Genomic DNA, 11,977 nt, shown 5'->3' with positions numbered 1-11,977 from the left:
AGTTACGTATTGCTAATCCATGAACAGGCGAGCCATTCCCATCCTCGACCCACACGCATGAGGTTGACTCCAGTGATTCTATCCTTTGACACTGGGTATACCTAGTTCTTTCTGTCTTATTAAGTACTTTAGTGCTCATGGGACATCCTATGATAATTATGAGGACTTATTTTGCATTTTATCGAGCTTATCAATATCTTCCCCATGACGAAGGACCAGGTTAAGTGTGGTAAATTGGTAATCTATGAGAGGTCTTATATAGTCTAGAACTCTAGGTACATTGTTTTAGCAATTCTAATGTTAGCACCATAATGTGTGCTGTACCAAGCACTTTTTAAGAGGTTTCAGTCTGTCAGTACATTTTCGGGTTAGCTGTTGTATGGCAAGTAAGGTACAAGGAATAGAGACACCAAGATATTTAAAAGAAGAGAATTTACGCAACAGAAAAGTGCAACAAGGCTAGTCAATCCATTGTTTACTATGATGAGATGTATCAAGTAAACATGTAAATGGAACAAGTAACAATATCACTAAATTACAAGATGATGTAACCGCTAGACCAATATTAGGATATAAGAGGGCCTCAGAAGCACAAGGCTGCAAGCGCCGCCGCAGGGGAGGGGGGGAGTTATACCAACATATTTCTGCTGAGTACTGTCTTGTGGAGCTTGATTTGGGCCTTATGTTACTCTCACATGGTCGACAATAGCACTGTAATGCATTGGTGTGTGGTTGTGAGCAACAAACGGAAAAACTTTTAGGGATTGTTTTCACTTTAAAAACGGCGCTTGTGGCCTTGTACTTTTTAAGTACCTATGGCAGTATATTCCTGAAGCATACGAACAAAATTATATATAAAGTGTGTGGTCAAATGATATGGCCACACATATCTGAACACCACGTCTCGACTGTGAAGATAGAACCTTTTAGGACAGGTCCAAGCACACTGTGCGAAATGGCATACCTTTATCCCTTAAGCAATATAGCCGACATATTAAGATTGTATCCACTTTATTTTGCATTTAGTAGCTATATCAGCCCCATGTAAAGAACCAAACACACAATGTATTTGAACACCTTCACGTGAATGTGAATAACAAAGCGTGAGGCCAGACATACTGCTCACACCTGTACTCACGCAGTTGTGAATAAGTTACCCTTTATGTATAGAACTAAACAAAGAATTTATTTGAAATACTCTGCAACATTCAATGCCATAATATCCTGACCACGGGGTAAGATATACTGACCCTCGAGAACCCCTACTCTGTAATCCTTTGCACTACTGCCCACAGGATAGAGTACAGGTGCATAACAATTAGGCTGCTGTACGTGGCAAAATTAATTACTTAAAATTAATAAACACACAAAAACATGATGCCATTCACACAAAAACACACAAAACACCTGCCCCCACACTCACAACGCCCGTCACCCCCCACACATAACACCAGTCTCCCCCCACACACAACGCCTTTCCACACACAATGCTCTTCCCACACACAACACCCTTAAACATACAAACACCTGCCCCCAAACACAGACAACACCTGCCCCAAACACAGACAACACCCGCCTCCCCACACACACACACAACACCTTCCCCACACACAACACCCACCCCAAACACACACAACGCCCCCACACACACACAACCGCTGCCCACACGTACAACGCCCACCCCCACACACAGCGCCCGTCCCCCCACACAAAATAACATACATATGGTCACACACACACCAACAATACGTCCTAAACTTTGAGAAACCTCGAACCTTTTAGGGACAGATCCAAGCACAGCACACTGTGTAAATGGCACACACTTATCTGTGATGACATGATACCTGATATATTAACACTATAGCCAACGTTTTGTACCTAGTAGCTAGTCAATGTACTTGGACTGCTTCTCATGCAGAGGTGAATAACCTTATATGTAAAGTGTATGGCCAGACATACTGCCTTACACCACAGTACTCATGCAGGTGTAAATAAGATCACCTCTATGTACAGACCTAAGACACAAACACACACACACTTTGCCCAGGTTCGGTTTGGCTTCACCATTCCGACACACAACATTCCAAGCGGGGCCACACCCACACACCACCCACACTCACCATGACCACTCACACCACGCCCACACACACCAGTCACCTGCCATCTCTCCCAAACACCACACTCCTGGACCAATTTCAGAATGCTTTTGAAATTTCAGATTTTTTTTCAGAAAAATCAGATTTTAAATTTCAGAATCTTTTGGTTTGAAGATTTTCTTAATTAAAAAACAACTTGCCTGAAAATTTAAGAATAATTCTTAATTAAAATAAACAAAACAAGCGGACAATGTTGATAAATAACAACGAAACAAGAGGGACAATCCCGTTGATATATAATCAGAAACATAAACCAAAACCCGTATCTCTCAAACGACCGTCTCCTGATGTTCAGAGAAATTGAGATATAAATCACAGTGCTTACAGACATAAGGTTGTGAGGTGTGGACGGGGATGAAACAGCAGACTCGCGTACGGAGGGCTCCATCACCTCCTCCAAAATCTCACAAGATATTGGTCAAAGGTGACACGTCCTCGTGTCTCTGTCATCTCCCCCACACTGTACAGGTGACGCCCACTTATAGCCACCTCGTATATGTTTTGAGACTCGCATTCGTGTTGTCACATCGCCAGCAGTGCAAAGGTTTTCGTCACCAAGATCACGTGGCCCCCAGTATTCCAGACCGACATTAACATGTTGAGCAAATGCCTGTCTTGCTCCCCGATGACAGATCCTCGCTTTCCCTTATTGCTGAGGTTCTATATGAACCCCTGACTTGTGAAGCTTGTTCCGAACTGTTTTTGTCCCAATCCTGCAATTGCAGCTGGTTCCTTGAGAGATATCATTTGTAATAGGAGACTGACTGTTAGTTTCTGGTGTCTGGCTCTACCTTCATCCAGTGGCTTTCCTGGGCCGCCACATCTTGGTCATGTATCCTTCAGATTTCCAGATTCTATACCCTCTGGCACCAAAGTCTCAGTGTTGTCTTATTATTTTCAATGCCGGCAGTGGACATGTCAGCTCGTCTCAGACCCACGGTTCTCGCCTGCTGTCAAAGTTTTTCTAGGTGATTCAACTATCGCCACCAGCCCTGACAACGACTCTCCCAACAAGGATCTCGAATCACTCCACCACATACCCATACAGCTTAATAGCCATCACAGCTCTTTGCCACGAATTTGATTGACTTATTATAATAACCTAACATAACCCAACACAAAGTAATCAATGTTGGATAGAGGAAAAAACGGTGAGTTTTTTTCCTCAAACCGACTTTTGCAATGCATATAAAGAAAATGAACCTCACCCAATTACCTCCCAGTGATGCATTGCATTTCCACCGCTTCACAGTCTGACTTCTAATTCAAATGATGTCTAATCTATATATATTGAGGGTTATTCATCAATCCCCAGTTCATAATGGAAATATTTGACACTGATCGAACTGCTTAGTAACATTTATTCCGACAGATGTATTTTACCAATACCAAGCGAATTTTTTCATTATGACGTTTATCAAGAATATGACACCAAACAATTATTCATTATGTAGAAGGTGTGAAATACGTCATCCAATATTAGTATTAGACATATAAACAGACATGAAGGGGTAATACATGCCTATGTCATTTATCCATCTGAAATTAAGTAAATCAGAACAAAGAAAATAATCACAATATTGCAAGTAAAGTATAAATGCAATAATAAACCACGATGGTTAATATATTTACACCTCATGGAAAGTAATAAATGAAACAGAAAGAACTACTATTAGAATCAATAAAAGAGCTACAGAAAAAAAAACTTATGGTTTACAAAGAAACAAACCGAGCTAATACAGACATAAAAAAATACTGATATACTCTAAACAAACCTGCCTAAACTAATGACTGTATACACACACACACACACACACACACACACACACACGCAATCCTGACGACTGCAATACTAAATGCTGAGTATGAGCTTCTTATAAAGCTTACCTCTAAAAACAATAACTCTCTCTGCCCAAACTTCAACTTTCACTTTAGTATTATCTGTCTCTATTACCATCTCTCTTTGTTTGTTTGTCTGCCCCTCTGCTTTTGTTGTCTGTTTGTTTTGTTTGTTCTGAGTCTTCGCTTGTCTCTGCCTTCGCTTCTCTCTATCTGTCACCTTCAGTTTATCTGAGTCTGTTTAGCCTCATTTTTTAGTCCTGTCATTTTTAGCTTGCCTCTTCCCGTCTGTATGCTCCAGCAAGTTTGTCTCCCTGTTTCTATCGTATAACACAACCATCTGATAATAACAATGATTTAATAATAATACGATGAAAAACAACAACCATCATTATCACTCATTATTATTATTAACACCGCAATATTAACCAACAGAAAATCAACATCCCTCCCCCAGCCTTCCCAAGCAAAAAGGTGTTATTCCTCAACCTTTTAGTAATCAACCACTTGCAATATATTCCAAAACAAAGTTTAATCAATTAACTGAACCACGCTTGAATATAACTGAATATGATAACACTGTTTGTATTATACTATAGCCAGTCATAGCAGTCGTCGTATAGTATGTGTATTAAACCCAGGTTTATACGTTATGGGCTGACCTGCTGTGACCTTTGAACTCAGAGACAGGAGAGTTACCCTGTGCCTCACCCATTAACATCCACCATCCCACAAACCTTCCAGATTGGTGGCGGAGTCATGCGCTGTACTCCGCCCCAGTGAACTCCATGCAAAATGGTAAAATAGTAACAATATTATAATAGGCATAATAAGCATAATAATAATAATGGGTGTCGTCACCTTGAGAAAGCTGGTGGAGGTTTAATTATCACACTGCTAGACGGGTTGTTGTATCCTTGGTAATAACATACGGTAGTGGTGATATTCCTCGCCAGGTCCCGGTGGTGGTATTGAGTGGAGGAATTCTTTAATGTGTATATATCCAGGTTTAAAGCGCACGCACACACACACACCACACACGCACGCACGCACGCAACAACAATAATAATATCATACACACCATCGGTAACCAGGAATACGGTACACTGAACAAAATTAAAGTGTTTTCAGCGGTAATTTTCAAACACAATAAAATTAATGTATTTTCATGCTTCCGGACCTTAGACTCAATAATTAAGAAAAAATAAACAATTAATGAAAATATTATTTGCCAGAAGTGACCTCAGAATCTTAACCTGAAAATGTGAGAGAACAACAGCTTAAAACATTTATCAGGGCAACAAATCTTCACACCACACGACTATACCATCAGCACTGACAGACCAACTTGATATATTGAGAAGGTAATAATATTCTCAGGAACAACTACAACACAACTAAGACTACTACTACTGTTAATCATAATGATGAAGATAATAATACTAATAATAATAATACTAAAAAATAATAATAATAATAATAATACATAATAATAATAATAATAATAATAAAACTCTGAAGATGCATTAAGAAATTTTAGGACAATCCCCGTCACCTGAGCTAAGAGTTGTGTTGGGGGAGCAGCAACAGGCACGGCCCTCCCTCCACCAGCAGCACAGAGGCACGGCCCTCCTCCACCAGCAGCACGAGGCACGGCCCTTCCTCCACCAGCAGCACGAGGCACGGCCCTCCCTCCACCAGCAGCATGAGGCACGGCCTCCCACCAGCAGCACGAGGAACGGCCTTCCTCCACCAAGCAGCACAGAGGCACGGCCTCCTCCACCAGCAGCACGAGGCACGCCTCCACCAGCAGCACGAGACACGGCCCACCTCCACCAGCAGCACGAGGCACGGCCCCACCTCCACTGAGAGCACGAGGCACGGCCCCTTCCTCCACCAGCAGCACGAGGCACGGCCCTCCCCTCCACCAGCAGCATGAGGCACGGCCTCCACCAGCAGCGAGGAACGGCCCTTCCCTCCACCAGCAGCACTGAGGCACGGCCCCTCCTCCACCAGCAGCACGAGGCACGGCCCTCCTCCACCAGCAGCACGAGGCACGGCCCACCCTCCACCAGCAGCACGAGGGCCAGCCTCCCTCCACCAGTGGCACGAGGCACGCCTCCACCAGCAGCACGAGGCGGCCTACCTCCACCAGCAGCACGAGGCACGGCCTCCTTCACAAGGCAGCACGAGGCACGGCCTCCTCCACCAGCAGCACGAGGCACGGCACCCTCCACCAGCAGCACGAGGCACGGCACCCTCCACCAGCAGCACGAGGCACGGCCCTCCCTCCACCAGCAGCACGAGGCACGGCCCTCCACCTGCACGAGGCACGCCCACCCTCCACCAGCAGCAAGGCACGGCCCACCCCACCAGCACGAGGCACGGCCCTCCTCCACCAGCAGCACGAGGCACGGCCTCCCTCCACCAGCAGCACGAAGCACGGCCCTCCCCTCCACCAGCAAGAGCACGAGGCACGGCCTCCCTTCAGCAGCAGCACGAGGCACGGCCCTCCCTCCACAGCAGCACGAGGCACGGCACTTCCACCAGCACGAGGCACGGCCCACCCTCCACCAGCAGCACGAGGCACGCGCTCTCCTTCACCAGCAGCACGAGGCACGGCCTCCCTCCACCAGCAGCACGAGGCACGGCCCCCTCCACCAGCACAGCACGAGGCACGGCCCTCCTCCACCACAGCAGCACGAGGCACGGCCCACCCTCCACCAGCAGCACGAGGCACGGCCTCCCTCCACCAGCAGCACGAGGCACGGCCAACCCTCCACCAGCAGCACGAGGCACGGCCCTCCACCAGCAACACGAGGCACAGCCAACCTCCACCAGCAGCACGACACGGACCCCTCCACCAGCAGCACGAGGCACGGCCAACCCTCCACCAGCAGCACGAGGCACGGCCCCCTCCACCAGCAGCACGAGGCACGGCACCCCCTCCACCAGCAGCACGAGGCACGCACCCTCCACCAGCAGCACGAGGCACGGCCCTCCTCCACCAGCAGCACGAGGCACGGCCCTCCACCAGCAGCACGAGGCACGGCACTCCCTCCACCAGCAGCACGAGGCACGGCCCTCCCTCCACCAGCAGCACGAGGCACGGCCCTCCCTCCACCAGCAGCACAGAGGCACGCCCTCCACCAGCAGCAGAGGCACCCCTCCCTCCACCAGCAGCACGAGGTACGGCCTACCTCCACCAGCAGCACGAGGCACGGCCCTTCCACATAGCACGAGGCACGGCCCTCCACCAGCAGCACGAGGCACGGCCCTCCACCACCAGCAGCACGAGGCACGGCCCACCCTCCACCAGCAGCACGAGGCACGGCCCTCCACCAGCAGCACGAGGCACGGCCAACCCTCCACCAGCAGCACGAGGCACGGCCCTCCACCAGCACGAGGCACAGCCAACCCTCCACTAACAGCACGAGGCACGGCCCTCCACCAGCACACGAGGCACCCAACCCTCCACCGCACACGACAGCACGGCCCTCCACCAGCAGCACGAGGCACGGCACCTCCACCAGCAGCACGAGGCACGGCACTCCTCCACCAGCAGCCACGAGGCACGGCCCTCCCCTCCACCACCAGCAGCACGAGGCACGGCACCTCCACACCACAGCACGAGGCCGGCCTCCACCACCAGCAGCACGAGGCACGGCCCCTCCACCAGCAGCACGAGGCACGGCCCCCTCCACCAGCAGCACGAGCACGGCCCTCCTCCACCAGCAGCACGAGGCACGGCACCTCCACCAGCAGCACGAGGCACGGCCCTCCCCCCACCAGCAGCACGAGGCACGGCCCTCCCTCCACCAGCAGCACGAGGCACGGCCCTCCCTCCACCAGCAGCACGAAGCACGGCCTCCCTCCACCAGCAGCACAGAGGCACGGCCCCCTCCACCAGCAGCACGAAGCACGGCCCTCTCCGCCAGCACATATTGGCCAATCTGAGTCACAGCCACTGTTATATATGGACCTGCACAACTGACCATTCTTCGATTTAATTTGTATAATATAAACTAGTCTCATGACAAGACACTTTAATTTGTGGTATAACGACCATATGCGCCCACGTCCCCAGCAGGATACAGACTCAATCTAACAGCATTGCCCCCGGGCAGCGGCATTCCAATAAGTTTAACTGGTGTGTTTTTGCCCGACCTTCACAGAATATTAACGCCACCGTGATCACCGTGTTTTTCCGTTTAATAACAATGAGAAACATCGTCTCTCATGACATTCATGACCTTACACTACGACTTTATTGCTGGGCTTGATGCATGCACAGTCAAGTCAAGTAACGTAACAGAGAACACATATTTACGCTAAATCATGGAACAGATACTTTGAGTATACGTAGGTGAGCCAACCTTAGGTGCCGCTGTACTCTTTAACGGGCACATTGGCCGCCTCCTCACCTCCTTGAACACAGTTGAAGCTAACATTAAACCTGCACGCACCGATGACGATCCTTCTGGTAACATTATCTATGAACGCCAGTATCAAGGATGCTGCCAGACCAAGTATTTTATACAACTGTAGTCATGAACTTGGCCTCAACCAATAGTTAAACTATACTGTAGTGAAGATGGCCAGGGAGATACTGTGTTGTTAGCATGATACAGAATAAAGTATTCAATCATGAGCAAGGATTATGGCACTGTGCCCGGTGGCGAGTCCGGTGGTACAGTTTACCAAAGCTTGAAAGTTCCAATGCTCGTGCTTGGCTGGCAGCGTAGCGACATCGTTTTCCAGCGTAAATAAAATGGTTAATTAATGCCTTCCTAAAGAAAACTCTTCGACATGGACCAGGTTTGTTCCACTTCATTAGAATTTTTAGTGATTTTCCACCAAGTTTGATGAAAACGAGTGTGCTGTTTCGGCTGCCCAGAACAGACACACACACAGACACACGGCTATTCCTATAGTATATGAGATAACTGCGGTCATGGTTGTTATAACCATGTTCGGTTGTTATAACCATGTTCGTAAGTATAACTGCGTCGTGTTGTTATAATCATGGTCGTTGTTATAATCATGGTCGTGGTTGTTATAATCATGGCTCGCGGTTGTTATAACTGGCTTCGTGGTTGTTATAACTGTTCGTGAGTTATAATCATGGTCGGTTATAACGGTCGGTTGATATAATCATGGTCGTTGCGTTATAATCATGTTCGTGGGTGTTATAATCATGGTCGTGCTTGTTATAATCATGATCGTGGTTGATATAATCATGGTCGTTGGTGTTATAATCATAGTCGTGGTTGTTATAATCACGGGTGTTATAATCATAGTCGTGGTTGTTATAATCATGGTCGTAGGTGTTATAATCATGGTCGTAGGTGTTATAATCATAGTCGGCCATAATCATAAATGGGTTGTTATAATCATGGTCGGTTGTTATAAACATAGTCGTGGTTGTTATAATCATGGTCAGTTATAATCATAGTCGGTTTGATAACTCACGGTCGTGTTATAATCATGGTCGGTTGTTATAATTATGGTCGTGGTTGTTATAATCATAGTCGTGGTTGTTTTAATCATGGTCGTGGTTGTTATAATCATAGTCGTGGCTGTTATAATCATGGTCGTGGTTGTTATAATCAGGTCGTGGATGTTATAACCATCGTCGTGGTTGTTATAATCATAGTCGTGGTTGTTATGATCATTGTCGGTTATGATCATAGTCGTTGTTGTTATAATCATGGTCGTGGTTGTTATAATCATGGTCGTGGTTATTATAATCATAGTCGTGGTTATTATAATCATGGGTGCGGTTATAATCATGATCGTGTGTTATAATCATGGTCGTGCTTGTTATAATCATGGTCGTGCTTGTTATAATCATGGTCGTGGTTGTTATAATCATGGTCGGGTTGTTATAATCATGGGTGTGGTTATAATCATGATCGTGGTTGTTATAATCATGATCGTTTATAATCATGATCGTGGTTGTTATAATCGAATCGTGGTTGTTATAATCATGGTCGTGGTTGTTATAATCATAGTCGTGGATTGTTATAATCATAGTCGTGGTTGTTATAATCATGGTCGAGGTTGTTATTATTATGGTCGTGGTTGTTACAATCATAGTCGTGTTTGTTATAATCATGGTCGTGGTTATGGTCATGGTCGTAGTTGTTATAATCATGGTCGTGGGTGTTATAATAATCGTCGTGGTTGTTATAATCATTGTCGAGGTTATGATCATTGTCGTGGTTGTTAGGTTAGGTTAGGTTAGGTTGTTATAATCATGGTCGTGGTTGTTATAATCATGGTCGTGGTTGTTATAATCATGGTCGTGGTTGTTATAATCATGGTCGTGGTTGTTATAATCATAGTCGTGGTTGTTATAATCATAGTCGTGGTTGTTATAATCATGGTCGAGGTTATTTATAATAGTTATTTATAAATCATGCTCGTGGTTGTAATAATCATGGTCTTGGTGCTATAATCATGGTCGTGGTCGTGATACTTACAATATCTAATATACTATAAGAAGGAATAGAATAAAAGGTTAGAATAATAAATTAAAGAAATATTCGCCATAAGGAGGTTAAATCATAAAAAAAAAAAATATTATGAATCACCGATGATCATTCCAAGATAAATTATATTATTAAGAGAATTGACCTTGATTCTGGTTATATTAGTCACCATCTGCTTAAGTCATCACCTGTGTTAAGTCATCATAGTCATCATCTACGTTAGTCGGTTTTAGGCCATCTCACATGACTAACCTACCATCGATGTTCTTTCCGCGCGAGGGTGTTGTTTTCAATGCGTCTTATTATTTACGCATGGTGGATGTAAGACCTCCTACCCTCACCGACGCAGCTATGGTCAATTTGGTTTTATTCTTGTTTATAAATGCCTTCTAATCTGTCTCAAGTCTATCCGTCCTGTCTATTACCATCCCAACTGTCTGTTCGTCTGCGTGGTGTTTGACTGTAAGCCCGTCTGTACTCTTTGTGTCGTCAAATCTGTCTGTCTTATCCGTTGTTGGCGTGTGTCTGCCTGATTGTCTAATGTGAACCAGTCAGTCAGCTGTCTGTCTGTCATGTTAGCTGCATATTGTCTATTTGTGCATGTATGAATCTGTCTATTTTTTGTCAACCTCCTGTCTGTTTTACTGTCTATATTCACCCTGTGTCTATTGTAGTCATCTTCTCCATGCATTCCTGTTATTATCTTTTTATCTCTTCTCCTTTTCCATGAGCCACAGCATACAGCGAATGAGGGTGCGCCAAGTGCGTAAATATAATGGTTATGTAATGGCTTCCTCAAAGAAACCATCGATATGGGGCCAGTTTGTTCCACTCTACGTTTATGTTTTTTCCACCAAGTTTGATGAAAACTATTGTGCCGTTTCGGCTGCCCAGAACATACACACACACACGCCTAGTTCTATAGTATATTAGACAAGTATTGTAGTCATCTTCTCCATGCATTCCTTATTATCTTTTATTCCTTCTTTTTCCATTTGGCAGTCACCAACAGGAATAAGTATATATTCTGTAGCTGTAAGGTCGTCTGGTAACGCGTTGAAACTGCGCATCCAAACGCGATGATGAACTCATCTACCCCCCCCACCTGTTATTCTAACAATTTTCTGTTTCCTTCTTATTCTTTTTCTATTTTCTCATCTACCTTCCTTTACTAATCAAAACAACATTAAAAAAAAAAGTAGGCTAAGAAAAAGTGGGGAAGGAGGAGGGAGCCGTACAACTGCAATCGTGGGCTTAAAGCTACAGCACGAGGGCGCCGCCAAGCCAGTAGACTTGCATCGTTTTCCAGCCGCAAATAAAGTGAGTGCACGGCTTCCTAAAGAAAAACCAAATGATAAGCGGGACCAGGTTTGTTCCACTCTTCGAAGTTTTTGCGATTTTCCACCAAGTTTGATGAAAAACGATTGTGCTGCTTCCTTTCTGGCTGCCCAGAAAAGACACACACACACACACACACACCTAGTCCTA

At 45.9% G+C, this 11,977-nt stretch overlaps 1 protein-coding gene across 1 annotated transcript; it reads left to right on the top strand.

Annotated features, from left to right (window-relative positions):
- Positions 1–5,930: 5,930 nt before the first annotated feature.
- On the top strand, positions 5,931–6,244 carry LOC121865625 (small nuclear ribonucleoprotein-associated protein B'-like; the record flags this gene model as incomplete). Its single annotated transcript, XM_042365147.1, has 1 exon — positions 5,931–6,244. A coding segment is annotated over exon 1 (314 nt), but the record flags the coding sequence as incomplete, so codon positions are not given.
- Between the last annotated feature and the right edge of the window lie 5,733 nt (positions 6,245–11,977).

Source organism: Homarus americanus, unplaced genomic scaffold (assembly GCF_018991925.1).
Source record: "Homarus americanus isolate GMGI-L3 unplaced genomic scaffold, GMGI_Hamer_2.0 scaffold18871, whole genome shotgun sequence".
Lineage (NCBI taxonomy): Eukaryota > Metazoa > Arthropoda > Malacostraca > Decapoda > Nephropidae > Homarus > Homarus americanus.
The sequence above is the reverse complement of the archived record's forward strand: the minus strand, read 5'-3'. Positions and strand labels throughout refer to the sequence as shown.